The 27,080-nt window shown below is 42.9% G+C and overlaps 2 protein-coding genes across 7 annotated transcripts in view; both read left to right on the top strand.

The window, feature by feature from the left end:
* The window catches only part of SPATS1 (spermatogenesis associated serine rich 1), a 37,204-nt gene extending 32,862 nt beyond the window's left edge, over positions 1–4,342 (top strand). For 3 of the 6 annotated variants that reach the window (XM_058432408.1, XM_058432404.1, XM_058432409.1), the window contains 2 exons: positions 529–644; positions 1,210–1,521. In XM_058432408.1, coding sequence (XP_058288391.1) covers positions 529–644; positions 1,210–1,238 — 145 coding nt within the window. In that variant the 3' untranslated portion in view covers positions 1,239–1,521. Of the gene's footprint in view, positions 1–528; positions 645–1,209 lie in introns of all 6 variants that reach the window. The other 3 variants (XM_032140455.2, XM_032140456.2, XM_058432405.1) reach the window with 2 other exon arrangements.
* A 7,797-nt stretch (positions 4,343–12,139) lies between these two features.
* CDC5L (cell division cycle 5 like) overlaps positions 12,140–27,080 on the top strand; it is a 61,860-nt gene continuing 46,919 nt past the window's right edge. The window contains exons 1-5 of the mRNA XM_032140452.2: positions 12,140–12,330; positions 14,697–14,800; positions 16,810–16,971; positions 17,572–17,699; positions 20,452–20,551. Of these exons, the coding sequence (XP_031996343.1) occupies positions 12,286–12,330; positions 14,697–14,800; positions 16,810–16,971; positions 17,572–17,699; positions 20,452–20,551 (539 nt within the window). The 5' untranslated portion in view covers positions 12,140–12,285. The remainder of the gene's footprint in view (positions 12,331–14,696; positions 14,801–16,809; positions 16,972–17,571; positions 17,700–20,451; positions 20,552–27,080) is intronic.

Below are 27,080 nucleotides of genomic sequence, written 5' to 3' on the forward strand. Positions count from 1 at the left end.
GATCACACCTGTAATCCCAGCACTTTGGGAGGCCGAGGCAGGTGGAACACCTTAGGTCAGAAATTCGAGACCAGCTTGACCAACAAGGTGAAACCCTGTCTCTACTAAAAATACAAAAATTAGCCGGGTGTGGTGGCATGTGCCTGTAGTCCCAGCTACTCGGGAGGCTGAGGCAGGAGAATTGCTTGAATCTGGGAGGCAGAGGTTGCAGTGAGCTGAGATTGCGCCACTGTATTCCAGCCTGGGTGATGGACTGAGACTTCATTTCAAAAAAAAAAAAAAAAATGTGGAAGCACAGAGGAGCCCAGGTGATACTAGCTGCAAGGTCAGCCTCTTGGCAGAGAAGGGCTGAACAAGAGCTGGGTTTGAGGCAGGGGCAAATGGTGAACAACTAACATATTTTATTTTAAAACTGGTCTCCTAAATTGGAGGTCTTTTTACTTTTGGAGCACACAATGCCTTATCCGCTGTTGGTGTTTGTAAATTTTGCATCAAACTACAACTCAGGGTGTTGTCTTCTTACCACAGCTTGCCTTTCTGGGTGAAGGAGAAGGCCAACAGTTTGAAAAATGAGATACAAGAGGTTGAGGAGCTTGATAACTGGCAGCCAGCAGTGCCCTTAATGCACATGCTACTCCTTTCTGGTGGGTTAAAAAACCTTCATAGTGTAAAAACTGGAGGAGTCCGCCGGGCATGGTGGCTCACTCCTGTAATCTCAGCGCTTTGGGAGGCCAAGGCGGGCAGATCACAAGGTCAGGAGTTCAAGACAAGCCTGACCAACATGGTGAAACCCCATCTCTACTAAAAATACAAAAATTAGCCGGGTGTGGTTGCACGTGCCTGTAATCCCAGCTACTCAGGAGGCTGAGGCAGGAGAATCACTTGCACCCGGGAGGCGGAGGTTGCAGTGAGCTGAGATTGTGCCACTGCACTCCAGCCTGGGCAACAGAGCGAGACTTTGCCTCAAAAACAAACAAACAAACAAAAACAAACAAAACAAAACTGGAGGAATCCAGAAGAACAGGCTTTTGAGAGGCTTCACAGTGGAAAGGAGGGCAGGCAAAGTATCTCCTGGAGTGGATGTGTCTTCTTCCCGAGGTGGTCTCATGGGCAGATGTCATAGCCAAGCATTGGGGGTCAAGTGTATTGGTTGAGAATTGTTAGTTTTGTAACGGAAGAAAACCTTTAACTCCATGCCTCTATCCACAGGTGCTTTGGACTTTCCAAGACAATCCTGAGCATAAACAGGCCCACAAAACATGTGCTGACTGCACTCTGGCGAGCCTTTTCCAGTTGATGGTTTTTGTCATGTGACTGTTCTAAATCCAGTGTTTGACCCTTATGAGGAAGTGTTGTGCTTTGCTTTTTTAAAACTTTATATTTTGAAAACTTTCACATTTATGGGAAAGTTGCAAGAATTGTACAACAAACACCTGCATATACTTCACATAGATTCTATCATTGTTAATATTTGTTCAAACTTTCTCTGTCTCACAATATTACAATTACCATTTTGCTGAACTCTTTGAGAGTGAGTGGCAGATATTGTAACCCTTTACACCTGTATACCTACATACCTCGGCATGTATCTCCTAAGGTCAAGGATGTTGTCTAACAACCACAACACAAATACCAAACTCACAGAATTTAACACTGATAAAATATTATTAATATTTAGTCCACATTCAGTTTTAGTCAATTATATTTAGTTTTCTAAGGATGCCCTCAAATCAATCACAAAATACAGACTTTATGTGAATGTCTTAGCCTGTTCAGGCTGCTATAACAAAATGCCATAAACAGAATGGCTTATAAACAATAGGAATTTATTTCTTACAGTTCTGGAGGCTGGGAAGTCCAAGCGCAGGGTGCTGGCAGGTTCAGTGTCTGCTGAGGGCCAGCCTTCTGGCTCATAGATAGTATCTTCTTGCTGTGTCCTCATATGATAGAAGGGGTGAGCTAGTCCTCTGGGGTCTCTTTTACAAGGGCACTAATCTCATTCATGAGGGCTCTGATCTCATGACCTAATCGCCTCCCAATGGCCTTACCTCCTAATACCATCACCTCGAGGATTAGGTTTCAATATATGCATTTGGGGGTGAGGAGGACAAACATTTAGACCATAGCAGTGAACTTTCATTGCTTTTGGTAAAACTTATCATTTTATTAATACCTTTCGGAATGTTTCTCTAATGTTAACTTGGTACTTGTCAGAAAAACATGAAGGCTGGATCTATACCAGGTAAGTAATACTAGTGCCCTGTAGCTGCATTCCCCAGTTCAGTATTGCCTATCTACAATAGCCAAGCAGGGTGAGAGCTCAGTGACCACCAGTCATGAGTTTTAGGGCCTCCTGTCAATCAGACAAGAAGCAAACACTTGGAGGAAAAGGTGAAAACAAAAGCTGCCTCACAGGCTTTGACACAGTCAAACTAATGACTCTCGGCATTTTTATAGCCAATCTCTTTCTCCACTAGGGAACCCCATGGCTGCCTAATGAGGGCTGCAGATCTAGTCTCCCCAAAACCTTAAAGTGGAAAGAGATTGGAGTCCATGCTGAGACTCAACATGTCTATGACATGAGCACGATTTATTTCCCAAAATGTTCGTTGTCTCCAGTCACAGCCAAACTGAATGAAGCAGGTTTAGAACACAATACATTTAGCCAGGTGTGGTGGCTCACGCCTGTAATCCCAGCACTTTTGGAGAACGAGGCAGGCGAATCACTTGAGGTCAGGAGTTCGAGACCAGCCTGGTCAACATGGCGAAACCCTGTCTCTACTAAAATCACAAAAATTAGCCAGGCGAGATGGTGGGCGCCTGTAATCCCAGGTACTCGGGAGGCTGAGGCAGGAGAATCACTTGAAAGCAGGAGGCGGAGGCTGCAGTGAGCCAAGACCATGCCATTGCACTCCAGCTTGGGCAACAAGAGTGAAACTCCATCCCCAAAACAAAGAAACAAACAGAAACCACAATGCATTCATGGCACCTTCATATGTGCCTCTAGACTAACCGGCAGAGAGCATGGTGCCTACCGCCAGCTGCTGTGCCTGACCACTCCTTGGGTTAACATCAGCATACATCCGTGCTAATCCTGTGGCCCCTGGGTCACAGGCCCACCCCTGCTCCCAACATAATAATTTAAAAAAACACCAAATAATTTTTAAAAAGACCGAGGCTGCCAAGAAATTTTCCAGAACACATTAACTTCTGAAAAAATAATAATTTTTTGTGACTCTATTACTTAAATATAAAAAAGTCTTCTTTCCCCTAGTCAAAAACAACGCCCCACCCCTAAAAAAGAGTGAACTGCAACCACCAGGTGGCTTAGTAATGGAGGACACAATATAGAATAAAAAAAGATTCTGCAGAGATTTCCTAGTGGGATTATCTAGGTGGCACAGGAAACTGCTCTCAGAAGGTTCCCTGGTGTTTTGGAAGGAGGGAGTCCTACACCATAAATATATCAAGAAAAACAACCAGCTGGGCGTGGTGGCTCATGCCTGTAATCCCAGCACTTTGGGAGGCTGAGGCAGGTGGATCACGAGGTCAGGAGATCGAGACCATCCCGGCTAACACGGTGAAACCCCGTCTCTATTAAAAACACACAAAAATTAGCCGGGCATGGTGGTGGGCACCTATAGTCCCAGCTACTCAGGAGGCTGAGGCAGGAGAATGGTGTGAACCCGGGAGGCGGAGCTTGCAGTGAGCCAAGATTGTGCCACTGCACTCCAGCCTGGGCGACAGAGAGAGACTCTCTCAAAAAAAAAAAAAAAAAAAAAAAAAGAAAGAAAGAAGGAAAGGAAAACAACCAAAATACAGTTTTAGAAGGTTCAGAGTAGTCTCTAGGTTTCAAAGAGGGCCATATAATTCCTAGATGCTGCTCTAAGTAGATACGATTTGATTCCTTTTTCTTTTAATCCAGGCTGCAGAAACCATGAGTAAAAACAAACAAACAACGAAAAAAACGAAAAAACCCTACACAACTGTTAGATGATTGAACTTCTGGAGTTGCAGAGCTACATTTCATCCCCTGAAAATCAGGGCAGGTTTCACTGGATCTGGTGTTCTCTGTGGGTACATCTCGATGGCCAGGCCTTATTCCACGGCACCTCAACACCTGGCAGGTAGAGTTCCACTGCCAACTTTGGACAGCATGAGTATGTCTGCGTGTTGGGGAGACAAAGGCATAGAGAAAGGCCACATGGGAAAAATACATGCATATCATAGCTGTTCCAGCTTTTGCTTCTTTCCAGCTACAAAGAGGTTGAACCTGTTAGATGTAAAGATCCCCTTCACCTCACTCTAGGGTCTTTGGTAAATAAAAACGTGTGTGTGTGCAGAGGTGCGTGTGTGTTCATTTCTTACTTTCAGTAATTGAAGTTCAATAGAAATAAACTATATGTGACACTTTACAAGTAAATTTCTTAGTGTGCAATTTTACATTGCACAGAGGTATTCTAATTTTGGATCCTGGGATAAATGAAAAATGACCTCTGTGGACATGAGGAAACATTGTATTATTCAGCTAGTGGCACCAACGTTCGAATCAGTGATCTCTGAGCTCCAAGTTACCAAAATGTTAAGACAGTAGGATATTAAACTTCTAAAATTCCACAAGGAATTTAGGAATATACTGTAGGATTCCACCAATTGTCCACATTTCTAATACAAGGCACTCGATTTGGTTAGTTTTGTTTTGTTCTTAGGCATTTGGGTCTCAAAATCTAGGCAGGTAAACACATTGTTTACAGGACTTGACTTGGTGAGTATTTTAGAGTTGGAGCCCTTCAAGATCACGTCCCTGTCCTAAAGAGGCTTTTCTTTCCTGGATGGGAAATCAGGAGAGAGTACTTGGGTATATAATTACCTCTACCCAGAACTGAGCCACCTGCCTGATGCGGGATGGTGCACCTTTTCACGGGGTCTACGGGCCAAGTTCCCGGCACACTCTGGGAGAGGATGTGGGAGCCCATTTGAGATGACTGGTGTCCTTCCCATGCTGGGGAGCCCCAAGAGGGACTGTGGCCTGATCCCACCCTCAGGAATGGGGAGGCCACTACTGACGCACCTGGGAGCCAACACTGAGGCTCCTAAATCCAGGCTATCAGGCTTACACGAAAAGTAAACATTTTGTGGTGTGCATGAAGGGTCCTAGCCTTATATCACACAAGCAGCCAAAATATCCCAATGTCTTATTTTCTGAGGAAATGTGTCTGCCTCCATCAAATATGGTGTGGGGGCAGCAGACGGATCCAGCTTCCAGTGGTGAAGCTGTGAGCAAGGGTATGCTCATCTGGCTAGAAATGTGTTCTTTTGTCTGGGCACAGTTTGGGCTGGAGTAAAAGTTGGGATTCTGTTAGACAGAATGGATTTAGGGGCATAGTTATACTAAATATTGTTTGTTCTTTATTTAAAATTCATTTAACCGGGAGCTCTGCATTTTTTTATTTATTTTTTTTTTGAGACGGAGTGTCGCTCTGTCGCCCAGGCTGGAGTGCAGTGGCGCCATCTTGGCTCACTGCAAGCTCCTCCTCCCGGGTTCATGCCATTCTTCTGCCTCAGCCTCCAGAGTAGCTGGGACTACAGGCGCCCGCTACCAAGCCCGGCTAATTTTTTTGTATTTTTAGTAGAGACGGGGTTTCATCGTGTTAGCCAGGATGGTCTTGATCTCCTGAACTCATGATCCGCCCGCCTCAGCCTCCCAAAGTGCTGGGATTACAGGCGTGAGCCACCGCGCCCAGCTGAGCTCTGCATTTTTATTTGTCAGAACTGGCAACTAATAGTGCAGGTGGCACAAAGGAGATAGATTTGAGGGCTAAGTAGGAGGTCAAGGTGGTGAGGCTCTGGGATGACTTGGGAATGGGTGGGGTAAAAATATAGAAGGAGAAATGGCAACTGGATGGGTGATGGTGTAGTTGCAGGGCCATCTGGACCTCATGTAGCATCTTTATACAACTAGAGAATGATGCCCTCTTGGTGGACACAGCCCTGTGGATGCACAGCTTGGTGAGCTGTGTGCAAGCTGGATTTAAACCCCCATGTCCTTGTTGTGCAGTGAACTTCCTACGCAATCGTATGCAGCAGCCTTGTGCTATTCGCTGAAATGAGGCATGCTGGGTAAGTACAGATTTTTTGGGAGGAGGTCAATGTTGGGCAATTTGACATGGAGGAATCTGTGACACTGGCGGAACTGTCTAGGGTATAGTTGGGCATATAAATCTGGGGTCTGGATATATGCATGTGAAAAATAAAGTCCCCTGTGAGAAATGTATCTTCTAAGCCTGTGACGTCTAGATGCAGAGGCTAGATGTAAATTACACAATTGGAATATCCATCCCAAACTGAGCAACGAGCTCAAAAAGACTCTTAAACCTCAGGGCCTGAGCAAAAGCAAATTCTCCTTGGGATCATTTCTCCACTTCAGGGCACAGGGGACTCCCTAGAGAACACCCACAAAGGTGAACCCCTGAGAAAGAACTATAAAGCCACAATTGGATCCGCCATAAGGAATTGTCAATGGATGAAACTCAAGCCAATTTAGGTGATGTTTTCAGCAATACAACATGAATTATCAGGATTTAGGATGCTTGGAAATCCTTTTGTAGCAACTTGATACCAGGACATTAGCTTTTCCTAATGCTGGTTGAGGACTTTCTAAACGGGAAGGAGGGGCTTATGGATGGCAATCTGGTGGATGGGGTGGGGCTAGAGGACCTGCCTTGAAATGGTATCATCATGCAATGCATAACAACATTTTGATCAACTCTAAACTGCATATATGATGGTGGTCCCATAAGATTATAATACCATATTTTTACTGTATCTTTTCTTTATTTTTTATGTTTTGCAGATGTCTTTTTTTAACAATTATTAGAAGACATTTTACTGATAAATGTTTTTACTGTACCTTTTCTATATTTAGATACATAAATGCCATTGTGTTACAACTGCCTATGGTATTCAGTACAGTAACATGCTGTACAGGTTTGTAGCTTAGGAGCAAAGGGTTATATATACCATATGGCCTAGGTGTGTAATAGACTACTGCATCTAGATTTGGTGTGAGTACATTCTATGATGTTCTCACAACAGTGAAATCACCTAACGATGCATTTCTCAGAATGTATCCCTGTCATTAAGTGACACATGACTGCATTTGCAAAGCAGGATAGTATTTTTATTTAAATTATTATGCATGTTTATTTGGGGAGATGATGAAGATTGTGAGAGTCATTAACCCTGCCTCTAAACTATGCCTTGCTGTTGCCATAGGCTTTTGCCCCTAATTTTAGCCCTTTCTTGCATAGTTTCTTGGTGGTGAAAAAACTGGATGAAAGGGAAACTAGAATTTTGATTGCTTTCTCTGCTAAGTAAATGTCAATCCATTCAGAACCAGCTCCCCATAGAGGGGTGAGAGGTAGGGAAATGGGGACAATGCAACCTAAAAATCCTCCTGCTAACATCTCTGGTTCCCCTTTGTAAGTTGGATGGACTTCTAACCTCTTTTTCCTGAGCTAGAGTTTTCCAAATTGTGTTTCCTGAGTGTCGATGGATATATAAGAAAAAAGGTTTTTAGGGTCAAATTAGTTTGGAAATGCTATGTAGTAAGTCCTCATTTTTATCATTGATAGGTTTTTGGAAACTGCAACTTTAAACAAAAGGATGTACCATGTAATCAGTTTTACCATAGGCTAATTGATATAAACAAGAGTTAAGTTTCTATGGCATATTTCTGGTAATAAAACATCAACAAACTTCTAAACAAAGACCAAAACACTTCTAATATTAAACATTGAAATAAGTGTAAGCTATACATACATTTAAGAAAGATTAGGCTGGGCACTGTGGCTCACACCTGTAATTTCAGCACCTTGGGAGGCCAAGGAGGGCAGATCACTTGAGCTCAGGAGTTTGAGACTAGCCTAGGCAACATGGTGAAACCCCATCTCTACAAAAAAATACAAAGCTTAGCCAGGCGTGGTGGTGCACGCCTGTAGTCCCAGCTACTCGGGAGGCTGAAGTTGGAAGATTGCTTGAGCCTGTGTGGTGGAGGTCAAGGCTGCAGTGACCCGAGACTGTGGCACTGCACTCCAGCCTGCACAGAGTGAGACCCTGTCTCAAAGAAAAGAAAAGAAAGATTAATAAAAACAAGATATGTACTCTTGCTTATTCCAGTTCAGGGTTACAGGTGGCCAGAGTCTATCCTGGCACAAGGCAGGAATCAGCTCTGGACAGGACACAGGACACCATCCCATTGCAGGGCACACTCACACACACCCACACTCACTCGGACCGCAGGCCTGCAAATGAACCTCACCTGCACAAGCCTTGGGATGTAGGAGGAAACCAGGGTATCTGGAAGAAACCCACACAGACAGTGGCCCTGGCCTCAAGCAGAATTTTTTTTTTTTTTTTTTTTGAGATGAGGTCTCACCCAGGGTGGAGTGCAGTGATGTGATCATGGCTCACTGCAGCCTCGACCACCCAGGCTCAAGTGATCCTCCCATCTCAGCCTCACGGATAGCTGGGATCACAGGTGTGCACCACCACGTCCAGCTAATTTTTAATATTTTTGTAGGGATGGGGGTCTCACTATGTTGCTCAGGCTGGTCTCAAACTCCTGGGCTCAAGCAATCCTCCTGCCTTGGCCTCCCAGAGTGTTGGAATTACAGGCATGAGCCACCATGCCTGGACTCATCAATGTTATCATGAAACGATCTTGCACAAAATGATGTTATTCAAGGATCTGCTGTATTAACAAAGGAGTGTATTAGCTTCCTAGGGCTGCCACAAAAAAGTACAATAAACTAAGTGGCTTAAAACAAGAGAAATGTATTCTCTTACAGTTCTGGAGGCTGGGAGTCCAAAATCAAAGTGTCTTGGGGCTCAGAGAGAGAATGTGTTCCATGCCTTCTCCTGGCTTCTGGTGGCTGCCAGAATCCTTGGCATTCCTTGGCTTGGAGCTGCATCACTCCAATCTCTGCCTCTTTCTTCCCATGATATTCCCCACTGTGTGTCTGTATCTTTTTTCTTCTCCACTTATAAGGACACTAGTCATTGGATTTAGGGACAACCTACTCCAGTATGATCTCATTTTAACTTGATTACATCTGCAAAGAATCTATTTCCAAATAAGGTCACATTTATAGATAGCAGGGGTTAGGACTTGAACATATCTATCTGGGGGGAATACAATTCAACTCTCAACAGGGAGAAACAGATTTTTTCATCTGACAGCTTCTTACAGGCTTTAATTTTAGTGACTCTGCAAGAGGGGAGGACATAAAAACCATGGTTTTTTTTTTTTTTTTAAATGGAGTATTTTATGTAACTGGTGTTCTAAGGGACATGTTTGGGGAAAAATGCCTTAGGTGAGTGAGGAGACTATTTAGCAGTGGGCACTCACTTTACCAAAGATTCACAGTGACTGACCATATAGTCTGGTTGCCTGATCATAGATGCTTCTTATGGCTGTCCCTCAAGAGATTATTGGCAGTCCCTGGGGCCTCTTTGTAAGAGTTCCCATACCTGGCTGGTGAGGCTGCAGTAGTATGGTAGGGGAGACTGGCCAAGCAGGCCATCCTGGAGGATAGTGTGTTTGTGTTCTGATGTTTGTGGCTACAGCGCTCTGGTTTCAGATATCCTGGAACTTCCATGATGTTGCATTTTTCTGAATTCTGAAAGGGTATAAACAATCCGCAGGTTCAAAGGTGAAATGAGGGACAGTTGACAGGGCTGTTTTATCTGGATGAGTAGGTTGTACAATGCATGTCTCTAGGGGTGGAATTCACACAGTGGAGATGGTAGATACAATTTTCTTGTAATAGAGTGTCCTATTCTCAGAACACCAGTATTTTGTGACAGTTTTCCAGCAGGTGGCATAAAGTGTCTTGAGGAAGGGGCACCTTTTTCTAGTTCTCACAAAGGTGACATATGCTAAAGAGGTGGCCCGGAGTGGGAAGGAGAAGCCATCATCAACTCTTGGAATGTGAGACCTGAAAGGCCTCTGAGAGAGTATTGGTCCATCTCTGGAATTGTTAGGACCCTTGCTTACAAATAATAGAAACCCAATTCCAACTGGCTAACACCAATAGGAAACTAATAATCAGAATTCAAGAACAGGAATGCAGCTGGGACTCAGGAACATGCTGGATCCAGGTACTCTGACATGGTCAGGACTTACATCTCTCTCTTTACTTGCTTTTTTCCCTTAGTCCAAAACATGGTGGTAGACAACTCCTGGGTGTCACACGTTGGATGTTCAGCAGTCAGCAGAGACTGACCTCCTCTACGCTCCAGTGTTAAAATCTCAAAGACCTAGTATTTGATAGAACAACAGGGTGACTATAGTAAAAAATAATTTAATTGTACATTTAAATTAACTAAAAGATTATAACTGGATTGTTTGTAAAACAAAGGATAAACACTTGAGATGATGGATACCCCATTTACCCTATGTGATTTATTTTTATTTTTAATTTATTTATTTTTTTTGAGACGGAGTCTCGCTCTGTCGCCCAGGCTGGAGTGCAGTGGCGCGATCTCGGCTCACTGCAAGCTCCGCCTCCCCGGTTCACGCCATTCTCCTGCCTCAGCCTCTCTGAGTAGCTAGGACTACAGGCGCCCGCCACCACGCCCGGCTAATTTTTGTATTTTTAGTAGAGACGGGGTTTCACCGTGGTCTCGATCTCCTGACCTCGTGATCCGCCTGCCTCGGCCTCCCAAAATGCTGGGATTACAAGCGTGAGCCACCGCGCCCGGCTCCCTGATGTGATTATTATGTGTTGTACGCCAGTATCAAAATATCTCGTGTACTCCATAAATATGTGGGTACAAATTAAATATAACAAATTAAAAAAAAAAACACCCCATTACAGGAGAGGTCCAAATGAAAACATTTTGTTTGAGTTTAACTGGCCACAGGTCCAATGGTTTCCTATCCACCACACAGTGGGTAAACAGCTCAAGGGCGGGCTGCCCGCCAGCGTTAACCTTTGAGTGGCAAACACTACCAGGGTGGCCATGGAAAATGCCCTCTTGCTGACCATAATTGTACAGAATGTGTGTAAATAAAAGCTAAAAGCAAAAAGAAAGAAAATTCTTTAGCTCTTCCAGAAGAGGCAAACGGAGAAATGAAGAAATATAAAGAGATAGGTACTATATAAATACTAAGTACTATAAATAGGGCATTTCCCAACCCACTAAATATTTTGATATTTTCCAGAGATGGAGCCAGAGATGTTCTGGAAGGATGAAGGAGACTGCGAGTAATTGGGGTGGGGTAGCAGAGAGTTTGCCAATCCCTATCTCACTGGGTTTTAGTTATGTTTCAGTTAATCTGCCTTCTCATTTATGAGGCAAGTATTGTCAGCTCCACTTTTCAGATGAGGATATTGAGATTTAGTAAGGTTATTACCCAAACTTACGAGAAAGCCAAGATTTCACAATATTTCAACCCAACTCGAGTTTGTCTAATACCAGTGCGTACCAATGGTATTATTAATCCAGACTGGGCGATGAATTAAAAACCCTGACGTGACGTGTCTGCGGGTTTCTGGAACAAGCCTGGGTCACCTGGGGACGCGGTGAAGTTGGCGTTGCCCTCCTTGCAATAATAGCTACTATTGTTTTGCAGCAGTTATTATGGATCAGATACTGTGCTGGGTCTATGACCTCATTTAGTCCTTACGACAATCCTGTGAGGTTGGCATTACTATGATCTCTATTTTACAGGTTAGGAAACCGAGCCTTAAATAAACTACTGGCTTTTCCTGAGTATTCTGTGAATAAATTCCTATTACTGAAATACTTAAAAGAGCTAGATTAATAAATTAACAAAGCCTTCTTCGGAGCAACTGTGCTGAAATTCCGTACGCGTGACGTTCCCACCCTCTGCCACTCGGTGACGTCATGATCAATCCCACCACTAAGTTCCCAGCCAAGCTCTACCGCCGCTATCTCGCGAGAGCCGTAGTTTCTTCCATTCTGTTTTGGACATGCGCGGGGCGTAAGGCGCTTTGGTCAGAGTGGTTTGATGGTTTTGTGTCAGTCTTCCTACAGCTGAGCTTCCACAAGACACTTTTTCCCTTTCAGCCACCCCAGATATCGCGAGACTTGCTATTCTGCTCCCCCCCCCCCCCACCACACCTTGCGCCTGCGCAGGTCTTCAAAGCAGAAGGTCGCGCTTGGAGGAAGTGGCGGCTTTGAGTCCCGTGGCCCAAGCGCTGTTACTACTTCTCTGAAGCTCCTCTCGGCTGCTTGCCGAGACACCCTGCCGCCAAGATGCCTCGAATTATGATCAAGGGGGGCGTATGGAGGAATACCGAGGTAAGTCTCCTTTTCCCGCCGTCCGCTGCCCTCCGCTCCCTCTAGCAGCTTGTGCGCACGCGCGCGGAGGTCGGGGAGGCGAGGAGGAGACCCTGTGGGGTCTGCGTGGAGGGCAGCCCGGGGGCTGACCCTCGGGGCCCTTACCGTGTGTCCGGCCCCGTGTTGTGCGAGCGCCAGTAGGACAGGGACCGTGATGTCACCACCTGGCTACTCAGCTCCAAGCTCACTTGTTAGGCCCTGAGTGAACATTTGTTGACTTGAATACGCCCCCCCGCCCCCGGAGGAACTCGGAGTTCCACCCCAGCGAGAGTTGGTCCCCCGGGGCACCATCCACTCAGTCCGGGCACCACGACTCTGTCTGATACTCAGAAATAAAGAAGTTGCCGTGGCCACAACTTTGTTTCTTCATTGACTTCCTTGCAGAGGGGAAGCAGTTTGAGTGCCAGGTTCGGAGAGCCCGTTTATGCCCGCATCTCTCTGGTTATCTGTTATCAGGGCATAATCTGTCTGCCATCCCGACAGATCCCAAGGTCTGTCTCTTTCTGTCACTGCCTTTGCCTAGATAGAAGCCAGAAAGGAAAAACTGCCTAGGATAGTCTCTGCTTCCAGGAACGTAGTGGATAGTGCCATTGGTGAGCCAAAGGGCAGTAGAGTGGGAGTGAAATAGAAATTAGATTTTAGTGCATCTTGTGTTCAGAGTGTACCGAATTTATCAGTTTCTGGAGCACATCATATCTTTTCATGCTCCGTGTCTTTTTTTTCGTTAAATTTTATGGCTTCTTTTTTTTTTTTTTTACATCTTTTGCCTTCCTAGCGCTTAACATCTTTCTGATCGTCCTTCAAACCTAGTTCGGAAACACTTCTTGGAATCTCTGTAAGGATTAGTTGCACCCCCAGTATTCTCATGGTACCTTTTTCTTCCATTTGTTAAAGCTTGCTTTGTCTTTTTGTAAGCATCACATCCTCTGTGTGGTACTGGGTAAGTTTCTTAACTTCTGAAAGCCTCAGTTTTCTACTTTTTCTACATTGGGATAACAGTACTTAGCTCTCTTGAGGATTACACGAGTTAATACGTTTGGAATATTTAGAACAGGGTAGGGCACATAGTAGCCTCTGAGTAAGTGCTAGTTGCTCTTTCACCTCACCAGATAGCATTGCAAGAAGACCAGGTCTTGGTATCCCTAGAACCTAGGACAGTAACCAACGTGAAGTAGGTTGCTTGACAGGTGTTTGCAGAATGAATCAAGTAGAGTAGGTATCTGCCATATTTATTTAGTTGAAAATGTGTTTAAGTGTAGTTGTACTGCAACCGAGGTACAAGTAAAGACAATGAAAACTGCGTCAGCTTGCACCGAGGGAACCAGACTATTTAAATTGGAGAAGAGATGACTTCTGAGGGAGAGACAGATATAAAATCAAGTAACAGTAGGATTCCTATGCAGTGGTCAAAGCTCTGCAGTCTTTTTAAAAAAGTATCTTTGATCATGGGAGATGTAGAGGATGGAGTGGGGTATCTCAAGAGGCATGTACCTCAAATCCAATGTGGGAAAAAAAGCGTAGAAGTAAAATCGCCTAAGCGCATGCATCTATGGCCCCATTTACCTTCTTGTCTTTGGCTTGGCTTGCCAGGCTGCCTTGAGATTGGTGCATTCCACATGGCGATGGGTGCCCTGGTGAAATGGTATCTAGAGACGGGGGAAATTGGAAGGAGAGCTGACTGGTGGGGTTGGGGTGGAAATACGTAATTGTTAGGTTAGACCTGAGATGTGGATTCTTGGATCACAGTTGGGGTTAAGGGGCTGGAGGGGAAATGCCATGTATAAACTTGAGACAGGAGGCTTGGATTGGAGAATATATTCACCAGAGTCCCAACTTGCTTCTTGAGGCCTGGATATGTCCTATTTGATAAGACCTTTCCCCAAGAACTGTTTCAAGGTAGATGTTCAGGAAGTGTTTTTTGAGTGAGTGTATAAATGAATGAGTTATACCTCTTTGTTGTTGTTGTGTTTTCTAGTTATCCTTTTTGAAGAGAAGGACAGCCACACGTTGAAGAATACTTTTTCTTAATCTTTGTCCTAAAGTAGGGTTTCTCAGATTGGGCTGCTCCCACTCCCAATTTATTGGAGAGTGTGGTATAAGTGTTGGTAGATGTCTTTCTAAGGGATTTCTTCTTAATTTCTTAATTCTTGGTTGCTGTTTATTATTATAGTTACTGAGGTTTTCATCCTTAGTCTTTTAACCTAGGGGGTGTGTACGTGCATGTTATGTGTGTCTCTCTCCAACAGCCCTATCAGAGTTAATTTAAATTTTGTCTTTTCTCACTTGGAGTTTTGTGACTGAATGTACTCTTTGGCAATTTTTTTTAGGATGAAATTCTGAAAGCAGCAGTAATGAAATATGGGAAAAACCAGTGGTCTAGGATTGCCTCATTGCTGCATAGAAAATCAGCAAAGCAGTGCAAAGCCAGATGGTATGTATCAGTTTAATAAGTGGAAAACAGAAAAGGAGCTTAATTATGATGATGGAAAGTGTCAACTCTGTGAACCTTATCAAAGAAAGCAGACATCGTGATATAACAAGGCATGGAGTGGGAGATGGAAGTTGGATTTTTGACTTAGCTGTCACTTGCTTCCTGTGTGATCTTAGGCAAGCCATTTTTCTATCCCTCTCCCCTGCCCTTGTTTTCTCCCAATTAGGGATAATAATACTTGGTCCTGACTGATAGAGATGTGAGTTGTCATCTAAATGGGTTAATGTATTTGAGAGTGCTTTGTGAAGCATACAAAGTCTACTTTCAGGGACAGATGAGCCCCAGCTTGTAAATTAATTGTGTTCTAAAAGTGCATAAATTAGCTGTTTTAGAACTTACTTTCTTAAAGAAATAAATGATAAATAATGGCTAATTTTCTAAGTAAGCCTATGGTAGTTGAGTTTCCTTATTATACAGTTGAAATATATATTTTATAATTAATATGTTATATGTTATATATAAAACATATTTAATATGTTATATGTATTAAAACATATAAGCCAGCTCTGAACCTGTGGTGTCACCTCTTTTTTATTTTTATTTTTTGACATGGAGTCTCACTCTGTCGCCCAGGCTGGAGTGCAGTGGTGTGATCTCAGCTCACTGCAAGTTTCGCCTCCCGTGTTCACGCCACTCTCCTGCCATAGCCTCCCGAGTAGCTGGGACTACAGGCTTCTGCCACCATTCCAGGCTAATTTTTTGTATTTTTAGTAGTGACGGAGTTTCACTGTGTTAGCCAGGATGGTCTCGATCTCCTGACCTCGTGATCCATCCACCTCGGCCTCCCAAAGTACTGGGATTACAGGCGTGAGCCACCGTGCTCGACTGGTGTCAAACCTCTTAAATCATAGAGTAGTGGACACGTGAAGCTATTTAGTATGTTCTTGGCATGAGTTATTTAGCACCATCCCCAACTCATGTGGCATTAGGAAAATACTTTGGATTATACAAGAATAACCTAACTTCCTAGGCACCTGGTTAGGGGAAAGGATCAGAATGTAGACATTGGCCAGGTGTGGTGACTCACATCTGTAAGCCTAGCACTTTGGGAGGCCAAGGCTGGGATCACTTGAGGTCAGGAGTTTGAGACCAGCCTGGCCAACATGGTGAAAACCCTGTCTCTACTAAAAATCCAAAAATTAGCCAGGCGTGGTGGCTGCTTGGGAGGCTGAGGTGGGAGGATCGGTTGAACCCAGGAGGTGGAGGCTGCAGTGAGCTGAGATGGTGCCACTGCACTCCAGCCTTGGCGACAGAGCGAGGCTTTTTGAATGTAGAAATTGGCTGTTAAGAGGAAGATGATTTTTAGGCTGAAGAAATGGTTCTGATTTCTGTTTGTCTTAGTGGTACCAGTTCCTACTCTCATATTTGGTAGGACTTAAGTCCTGTTTGCCTGCCTGTCATCCAGCTAAGTAGACTGGATGGAAAAGGTGGGCTGGGTGGGGAATTAGGAAAGACGGAGGGGATGTCATAGTAGTTTTACTTAAATTTTAAAACATATCAAATGAAAAGATACGGTGAATTTAGTGAGTGTAAGTCAAATGCTTAAAGAAATAAGCCATGGTGTGAGAATCAAAGCATGAGAAAATAGTATGAAAACTAGAAACACTGTAAGAAACGTGAGGTTGTATTGTCTTCCAATTATTTCAAAATTTCTAGAAAAGTGTAAAATAAATAAAAACATGATAGTTGAGAAAGAAGGCATATGATCATGAGTCAGTGAAGTAACCTTTTTTAACCATTACTAATCTTGCATAATTAAAATAAAATAGAATGTGATGAGATGGGGAATATTGACTGGGGTAAGTGTAACCACACAGCAAATATTCTGTTGTCAAAAAGAACAGTTTTAGTAATTGAAGGATGAGAGCACAAGTCAGTGTATGCATTGTGCAAATTGGATATTTATGCCAGGTAACTGATTAATATAGAAAATGATCTATTTTTAATAGGTATGAATGGCTGGATCCAAGCATTAAGAAGACAGAATGGTCCAGAGAAGAAGAGGAAAAACTCTTGCACTTGGCCAAGTTGATGCCAACTCAGTGGAGGACCATTGCTCCAATCATTGGAAGAACAGCGGCTCAGTGCTTAGAACACTATGAATTTCTTCTGTAAGTGAATCTTCAGAAAGAGCATAGAATATATGTATATGTTCTGAAAGAGGCTGAATAAACTTTGAGTATTTTCTGTCTTTAAACTTTTAATTATGGATGTGAGTAAACCCAAAGCTAAAGCCATTGGATATTTTCCAAATCTCAGATAGTTCATCAAAATTATGCCTTCTGTCATATACTTCCTAAAATAATAATTTAAAAGAATTATACAAGTCATGCATGTTCATCATAGAAAATCTGGGGAAGAAATAGTAAAAGAGCAAAGAAAAGTCACCCGTAATCACACTGCTAAGAATTAACTACTGGAACATTTTGGTTCTTTACTAATAGTTTTTTTTTTTTTTAATTTGTATGGCTGTACTGCATTTGTGATTAGGATCTGTTTGTGTCCTATTTCAGAGTGATTGAAACCAGTCACTGAAATTAGCAAATTTTAATATCATTTCTTTCAGATGAAGTGATAGTAAAAAGGCTTTATGTTGTTAAAGCCCATCCATTGGTTTTTTTGGGGGAAAAAGAGTGTCAGAACATGGAAATCTGGTAATTTTAACACTAAATGGTACTTAGTTTGACTCACTCCTATGGGCTTTTTTCTAGGGATAAAGCTGCCCAAAGAGACAATGAAGAGGAAACAACAGATGATCCACGAAAACTTAAACCTGGGGAAATAGATCCAAATCCAGAAACAAAACCAGCGCGGCCTGATCCAATTGATATGGATGAGGGTAAGTGTATGCTTTGAGGAATTTATTTCTTTGGTAACTGTAAACTCCTCGGGTTTCACTCTTTCAGTTCCTTTCTGAACTCCTCTACTTTAGAATCCCTTTTTTTTTTGAGACAAGGTCTTGCTCTGTTACCCAGGCTGGAATGAAGTGGCACAATCATGGTTCACTGCAGTTTTGACCTCCTGGGCTTAAGCAGTCCTCCCATCTCAGCCTCCTGAGTAGTTGGGTCTACAGGTTTATGCCGCCATAACTGGCTAATTTTTAAATTTTTTTGTAGGGATTGGGTCTCCCTGTGTTACCCAGGCTGGACTCAAACTCCTGGGCTTAGGCTATCCACCCTTTTCTGCCTCCCAAAGTGTTGAGATTAGAGGTGTGAGCCACCATATCTGGCCCCCAATTCTATCAGCAGTGTTCTTATTCTAAGTATCTTTCCAAATATGTCCAGTCTTTTCTGTTATAGAGTAGTTGCTTTTTCTGAACAGTGCCCCTTCATCTTCTGTTTCTTCAGTTCAGTTAATTAAGCAGTGTTACTGGGTGTGGTGGTGTGTACCTGTAGTGCTAGCTGCTAAGGAAGTTGAGGTGGGTCGGTCTCTTTAGCCCAGGAGTTTGAGGCCAGTCTGGGCAACATAACCCCTTGAGCCCAGAAGTTGGAGGCCAGCCTGGGCAGCATAATGAGACCCTGTTTTTAAAATTGAGTAGTGTAATTCTACTGGGTAGATTTTTCAGAGGCTAGAGGTGAGCCCTTGAAGATCCTGTTTCTCATTCCTATTCCATGGAGAGAGACAACAAGTCAGAATATTGGACCTCAGTCCTCCTATTAATTACTTATTTGACTGTAGGCAAGTTACTTATTCTGTGTGAGAAGGCAACCTGTGAGGTGGTGATGGAGACTTAACATTGATTCTGGGAGGCATTGAATCAGGAATTCCACAATAGAAAGTGGAACCTAAGTGTCCATTAACGGGTGAATGGATAAAGAAAATGTGGGCTGGGCGTGGTGGCTCACGCCTGTAATCCCAGCGCTTTGGGAGGCTGAGGTGGGCAGATCACTTGAGCCCAGGAGTTCAAGACCAGCCTGGCCAACATGGTGAAACCCTTCCTCTATAAAAAATACAAAAATTAGCCAGGTGTGGTGGTGCATGCCTGTAGATCCAGCTACTGGGGAGGCTGAGGTGGGAGAATCACTTGAGCCCAGGAGGCTGGGTTTGCCATGAGCTGAGATCAAGCACCGCACTCCAGCCTGGGCAACAGAGCAGGACCCTGTCTCAAAAAAAAAAAAAAAAAGTGGTACACACACACACACACACACACACACACACACACACACAGACACGAATACTATTTGGTCGTAAAAAGCAATGAAATCATGTCATTTGCAGCAACATGGATGGCACTAGAAGTCATTATGTTAAGTGAAATAAGCCAGGCACAGAGAGACAAATACTGCATATTCTTCCTCATATGTGGGAGCTAAAAGCGTTGATCTCATGGAGGTAGAGAATAAAGTGATAGATGCCAGAGGCTGGGTACGGTGTGTGGGTGGGAGAGCAAGATTAAGAGAGGTTGGTTAATGGGTACAAACATAGATGGAAAGAAATAAGTTATAATGTTTGATAGCAGAATAGAGCGACTATAGTTAGCAACAGTGTATTACATATTTCAAAGTACCTGGAAGAGAGGTCTGAAATAAATACTCAAGGTGATGGATACCCCAGATATCCTAACTTGATCATTACACATTCTATGCATGTAACAAACTCTCACATGTACCCTGTAAACATGTAAAGTATGATGTATCAGTTAACAGAGTCAGGAATTGGATTTTCAACCCGTGTGTGCCACCTATTAGCTGTTTGACCTTAGACAAGTCATAAAATCTCTCTGAGCTTTGATTCCCTTTCTTGCTAGATGGGGAATACTAATACCTGCTCTACCTTAGCAGGGTTGTTGTGAAGCACTCAGTGAATATTTGTTGAGTTTCTAAAGTGTAAAGTTTGAACATAGTGGTTCCCAAAGGCAGGCTGTGGCTAGGCTGGCTGCATCATTATCACAGACGGAGCATTTAAAAATAGAAATATCAGGGCTTCTCCTGTATATACTGAGTCAGTACATCTGGGGTGGTGTGGGAGGCAAGGGAACAGCAGTGATCTTGGAATCTGAGTATTTTACAAGTTCCCATGTGATTTAGTTGGACAGCCTTGCATAGGAATTGTTCTAAGGCATCAATAGTGGCATGTATTATTCCGTTCTATAGAGCCACGAAAAATGTATTGGAGGAGAGAAATTGTTCTGAGGGGAAAAAAAGTATCTAATGATAGCCGTTCTCTCATAATTAAATAGTTTTTACCCTATTTCACAATTTGTGCTTTGCCAGTTAGTTGATAATGAAGGATACAATAATTGTAGCCACTGTTTAATGAAGGCTTGCGGGATGCTTTACATACTTCATTTTACTTAGCTCTTCTCAAAATCCTTGTGAAATAGGAATTGTTATTCCAATTTTGTAGGGAAACATGCTTAGGGAGGGTAAGTAAGTGACTAAGGTCACATAGCTAGCAAGTGGTGGACCTGGTTTTTAACCTAGGTTCTTTGACTTCAAAACTCAAGCTGTTTCCATTATGCTACACCATAAAATCAGTATTTTTATGTTTTTTTTCTCATTTTGAGGAATAGAGTGTCTCTTACATACCTCGCTTCTAGAGGTTGTAAGAACTAAGAAAATACTTAGTTTTTCTTCTTTTAATTTTTGCAGATGAACTTGAGATGCTTTCTGAAGCCAGAGCCCGCTTGGCTAATACTCAGGGAAAGAAGGCCAAGAGGAAAGCAAGAGAGAAACAATTAGAAGAAGCAAGGTATGTGTGGATATAGGAATAAAAAACAAAGTGTTGTTCTCACATAACAATCAACACAGAATACTTCTGTGACCGGATAACGTGGTTTTTTTTTTTTTCCCTCCCCACCAGCAATCAGGCAATCAATTCTGCAGTGGATAGCTGGGTGTCCTCTAATTCAGTTAATTCTAATACTGTCTACCTGGAGATAGCTCCAGATCTTACAGGTTGAGGACTTAGTCCCACAAGACTGAACCCCAGTTTTGATGCTGACCCTAAGCCCCAGGTTATCTTGCTTGTGTTTCTGACCAACGAGCCGGGTTCCACCACCCCCTCCTCGGGTTCCATTCATCTGCTAGAGGGCTCACAGAACTCAGGGAAACACCCACATTTACTGGTTTATTACAAAGGATATTTTAAAGGATACAAATTAACAGCCACATGAAGAGATACATAGGGTGAAGCCTGGAAGGGTCCCTGAGTGCAGGTGCTTATGTCCCATTGGAGTTGGGGTATGCCACCCTCCCAGCAAGTGGGTGTGTTCTTGTTCACCTTTTTGGAAGCCCCCATGTATTTGGCTGCCCACAAGTTCTCCAGACTCTGTCCTTTTGGGTTTTTATGGAGGCTTCATTAAATAGGCAAGATTGATTACATCATTGGCCGTTGCTTATCAACTCAACCTTTAGCCCTTCTCCCCTCCCCTGAGGTTGGGGGGTATGGCTGAAAGTCCCAACCCCTCTAATCCTGCCGTGGTCCTTCTGGTGACTGCCAGCTATCAGTCAACTCATTAACATGCAGAAAGACACTTATCACTTGGAAGAGTCCCAGGATTTTAGGAGTTGTATTGTTGGAAACAGGGCTGAAGACCAAATACATTATTTCACAACGCGTGCTTGTCTCCATTCATAGTTCAGTAATTAGTCTAGGCATCCTTAGGACCAATGAAACTGCATGATTTATTAACCCTGTTGGGTGAATAATAATTGGAATTGTCCAGTTCCCATTTCGCTAGTATTCTTTAACTTCTTTATTTCTCTGAAAATATCTTGTATTTTTTTTTCCCCTAACCATTTCAGAATAGTTATAGAAAACCATATTTAAAAAAAATTTTAAGCTATGGCAGAAGTATTGCCCAGTTTATCCAGTATGTCGAGTGTGTTCTGTTGGCATATGAGAGCTTCATTTGTTGTAGCTGTTTTGGAGTCACATGACTGTAGGGCACACAAGATTATGTGTCTTTTGTATGACTGCCAATTATTAGTTACTTTCCTTGATTGGTATTGGGAAGGCACTGGCTGTGAAACAGGAAACTTGGCTGAACAAAGAGGGAATCAATGAGCTTAGAATCAAATTTTAGGCCCTCATAGAAATCTTCTTTTAAAAAGTAAATGAATATATATTACACATTGTCTTTCACCCAGGATTTTCTTCGCTTTCCCCTTTTTTCCTTTTGGTTAAGTCCGTGATCGATATCAGTCCTAATAGCCCAGAAACCAAGATGATGTCACTAAAGGGCAAATCTGGACTGTGTAACAGCTTATTAGCTTCTGGGATTCAGGCCCTAGAATAACCATCCCTTGTGGCCCCCAGGTTGGCCTGCTGGTTCTTCTTGACCTGATGAGTAGCGTTATGTTGTAATTAATGGCTTTGAAGTGCCAGATCCTGGGATGGAGGATTTTTTAATGCCTGAGGATGCATGTTGGCAGAGCTGGCCAATTGCTAGCCTAGAATAGCTAGCTTATTTGGGGGTATTAGCTGCCTGGGACAGTAAACAGAAACCAAGAGGAGGTACTAACTTTTCTACCATTCTTGGCCACCTCTCTATTCTATATACTCTTTAGAGTTAAGTACTGTGAGTAAGGTTGAAAAAAAATTACTTTTCCATTTTTATCCATGGTTGTAGGGGACAAAATTTTTAGAGCCCTTTAACCATGTGGATTGGGCCAGGGACACAGGAAATGCATATGTGAAAAATCTCCAAGTGTGGCTAGCATTGATTGCTTTAAATAAAATTTGCAGATTTTAATTTACCCTGTAATTTCTTGTAGGCATTCTTGTAGAATCTACATATCTTTGTAAGTTACATTGTAACAGGCTGGATTGGCCTCTATGCAAAGTGCAGCGCAGGGCTATTTGCTTTTAAATGTTAAATTACAAATCTACCTTATAACTTAAAGCAGTTTTTTATTGATTATAAAAGTAACACATTTTTCCTTCTAGTATTGTTAATGTTCTCATTTTGGGACATAGGTAATATAATGCTATATGGCTTGGTTATATTCATTTAGCATTATTGTGTAAAGGTTTTCTTTTTTTTGAGACGGAGTCTCGCTCTGTCGCCCAGGCTGGAGTGCAGTGGCGCAATCTCGGCTCACTGCAAGCTCCGCCTCCCGGGTTAACGCCATTCTCCTGCCTCAGCCTCTCCGAGTAGCTGGGACTACAGGCGCCCGCCACCACGACTGGCTAATTTTTTGTATTTTTAGTAGAGACGGGGTTTCACCGTGGTCTCGATCTCCTGACATCGTGATCCGCCCGCCTCGGCCTCCCAAAGTGCTGGGATTACAAGCGTGAGCCACCGCGCCCGGCCTCATTATTGTGTAAAGGTTTTCTAATGTGGTTTGAAGTCCTTATTTCCATTATTTAAAGAATGAAATTACTTTAAAATTTGAAATATATTTTTCTAAACCTTTCTCTCTCTCAACATAGATGTGCATTTATGTGTATACAAAGATCATACTGTACTGTTTTAATGAGAAGTCAGCTGTAAATCTTACTGAGATTTCCTTGTAAGTGTTAAATCAATTTTGTCATACTGCTTTTAATTTTAATTTTAATTTCTTTTAAGAGAGGGTCTTTCTCTGTTGCCTAGGCTGTAGTGCAGAGTTCACTGCAGCCCTGCGCACCTGGGCTCAAGCAGTCCTCTGCCTTAGCCCCCTGAGTAGCTGGATCTACAGATGCACACCACCACTCCCACCTAATTAAAAAAAATTTTTTTTTGTCGAGACGGAGTCTGGCTATGTTGACCAGGCTGGTCTTGAACTCCTGACCTCAAGCTATCCTCTTTTCTTGGCCTCCCAAAGTGATGGGATTGCAGGTGCGAACCACTGTGACTGGCCTGTCTTGCTGGTTTTAAATCTTCTCGTCTTTGGCTTTCAACATTTTTAATATGATGTGTCTGTTTGTAGATTTATTTTTGTTTATCTTACTTGGAGTTCATTGAGCTTACTGGATGTGTAGATTAATGTTTTTCAATAAATTTTTCAAAATTTCAGCCATTATATATCTTCAAATATTTAATTCTGCTCCTTTCACTTCTCTCCTTTTGGTACCCTTGTGTATGCTTATGTTGGTGGATTTAATAGTGCCAGATATTTCTCTGAGGCTCTATTTGTATTTCTTCATTCTTTTTCTCTGTTTAGATTGTGTAATTGTTACTGCTCTGTTTTAAAGTTTGTTAATTCTTCTGCCAGTTAACATCTACTGTTGAGCCTCTCTAGTGAAGTTTACATTTCAGAGTACTTTGTTTTGTTTTGTTTTTTGAGACGGAGTCTTGCTCTGTCGCCAGGCTGGAGTGCAGTGGCGTGATCTAGGCTCACTGCAAGCTCCGCCTCCCGGGTTCACGCCATTTTCCTGCCTCAGCCTCCTGAGTAGCTGGGACTACAGACACCCGCCACCACACCTGGCTAATTTTTTGTATTTTTAGTAGAGACGGGGTTTCACCATGTTGGCCAGGATGGTCTTGATCTCTTGACCTCGTGATCCGCCTGCCTCGGCCTCCCAAAGTGCTGGGATTACAGGCGTGAGCCACCATGCCCAGCCTGTACTTTTTTTTTTTTCTTTTAGACAGAGTTGCTCTGTCACCCAGGCTAGAGTGCAGTGGCATGATCTCTGCTCACTGCAACCTCCACCTGCCAGGTTCAAGCAATTCTCCTGCCTCAGCCTCCCGAGTAGCTGGGACTACAGGTGTGTGCCACCATAGTCGGCTAATTTTTGTATTTTTAGTAGAGACAGAGTTTCACCATGTTGGCCAGGCTGGTCTCAAACTCCTGACCTCAGGTGATCCGCCCGTCTCGACCTCCCAAAGTGCTGGGATTACAGTGTGAGCCACCACGCCTGGCTACCTTATTTTTTTTTTAATTAAATAATTTTTTTTTCATTTTTGTTATTTCATTCTTTTTCTAAGTTAGCTGATCAGCTTTGTGCTTTTCAATTTGAGAATTCCATTTGGTTCTTTTTAAGCATTTCTCTCTCTTTACTGATATTCTCTATGTGATGCAACATTGTTATCATACCTTCCTTTACTTCTTGGTTTCCTTTTGTTCTTGGAACATAATGGCTACTTTCAGGTTTGTTAATCTGACATCCGGTTGTACTCAGGCAGTTTCTGTTGCTTGCGTTTTTTCTAGCATATGGGTCATTCTTTCCTGTTTCTTTGCATGTCTTATAATTTTTTGTTGGAAACTAGACATTTTAGATGATATATTGTAGCAATTTTGGGTACTCCCCCAGCCTTCATTTATTATTTGCTTGTTTACTTGTTTGGCGACTGGTTTATTTTATTTTATTTTATTTTATGTTTTTGAGACGGAGTCTCGCTCTGTCACCCAGGCTGGAGTGCAATGGCATGATCTTGGCTCACTGCAACCTCTGCCTCCTGGGTTCAAGTAGTTCTCTTGCTTCAGCCTCCAGAGTAGCTGGGATTACAGGCACTCTCTACCGTGCCTGGCTAATTTTTGTATTTTTAATAGAGACAGGGTTTCCCCATGTTGGCCAGGCTGGTCTCGTGACCTCAGATGATCCACCTGCCTTGGCCTCCCAAAGTCCTGGGATTACAGACATGAGCCAGCGTGTCTGGCCAATTTTAGTCAATCTATTCTTCCCTCACCTCCTGTGAGAAGCATCTGATGTTGCTCCTCAGGGAGGCAGTCTTGGATATGCTCACAGACACCCTGGGATGGCATGGTTTGGGCAGTGCTCTCTTTGACATTCCTTTCTCTGTTAAGTTTCACTGATTGCCAGCTGTTTGCTGTGTTGTTTTCAACAATGTCCTGGGGCATAAGTTGCACTACAAATTGATCCAGTCAAATTTGGGCTCCTTTAAAGGGATGCTTCCTAATATCAGTGTTTGAGATTTATTCTCACCCCAGAAGGGCTCCTCCCAGCTCTTATTCCCTGTTTCTCTCTGGCAAACTAGTAGGCCTACAGATTGATTCACTGGTATCTCCATTGAGTCTGTCAAGTTTCTTCCCAACTTGCCTTTTACCAGAACTTCCACTGTTTTTGAGAGTGCCCTTAGGCTTGAACTTGTCTACACTCTTGCAGATAAAGTCCTTTTGTTTGAGGAGAGATGTGATCTCTCAGTTCTGTGTCCTGCTTCTTCCCCAGGGCTCTGACAGGACATGTCTCCAAGTGACAGCCCTACTTTATTAGCTGAGTGTTTGGTGGGAAGTGGGGGATGGACAGCAGCCCAAGGTTTCCTTGGCTTGCCCTCCCCATCCACCCCCAGCATGGAACCCTCATCTCATAAGCCAGGGCAAAGGCTATCAGGGCTCCAGTATTCTCAGCAGCACTGTGTCCAAAGCTAGGACTTCTGTTTGGATGGAAGAAGGAAGCCCACTTCTCAGCCACTCTTGATGGAACTTTGCCACCAGAAATACGGATGTCCTACTCCTCCTGGAATGAAAGCCCTACTACTGGGAGCTGGAGGGGAGAAGGAGTCCTGGGTTCTTGGCTGCACTTGTGTGGAGTGGAGTCTCCGTTTCTCTGAGCTGGGGGGAAGGAGGGAGTGGGTCTTGATTTAAATATTATATTCTTGTGTTTCTTACCGAGTTAAAGTAGATTTTCTTGATTTAATGTTTATATATTTGCTGTATCTGCTTCAGATCCTCTTCAGAGACTTTAATTGGTTGTTTTTAAAATATATGTAATTTTCACCATTCTCCCTGGGTAGTGAGTTTATGGAGTTCCTCATGCTGTCATGCTGGAAGTTACTCATAGATACTGTTTTGTAACTTGTTTTCCGTCTTTAATATTGTGAATAGCTTTTCTTATCACGAAATCATTACAGTTATAGCAATGTAGGAAGATACAAAGAAAAAAAAGTAAAAATTAAATGGAATTCCACCCTCCAATGACTATCGTTATTAATATTTTGGTGGACATCCTTCATATCTCCTCAGGCATATATTCATTGATAGATATGCAACAGTTATGTTGCTCTGTAACATGTAAACTTTCTAACATTTTTTACACAGTGGTATGTCTTGGGCCTCTTTCCATGTCAGAGTAGATTTATAGCCTTTTAAAAATTTATGTAAATGTCTGTATAATATCTTACAAATTCATTCAATTTCTTACTGATAGATGTTTAGATTGTATCCAGCTATCTACTATTATAAACAGTGCTTAGTGAACAGCTTTGTAATTAAGTCCTTGCTTATGGTGTAACTTATTTCCTTAGACTAAAGGCTAAGGAGTGAAATTGCTGCTCAAAAAATATGAAAATCTTTAGACTGTGAATGTGTATTTCTAACTTCTCTTTGGGAAGAGA

This window comes from Hylobates moloch, unplaced genomic scaffold, assembly GCF_009828535.3.
Source record: "Hylobates moloch isolate HMO894 unplaced genomic scaffold, HMol_V3 SCAFFOLD_20, whole genome shotgun sequence".
NCBI classification, from domain to species: domain Eukaryota; kingdom Metazoa; phylum Chordata; class Mammalia; order Primates; family Hylobatidae; genus Hylobates; species Hylobates moloch.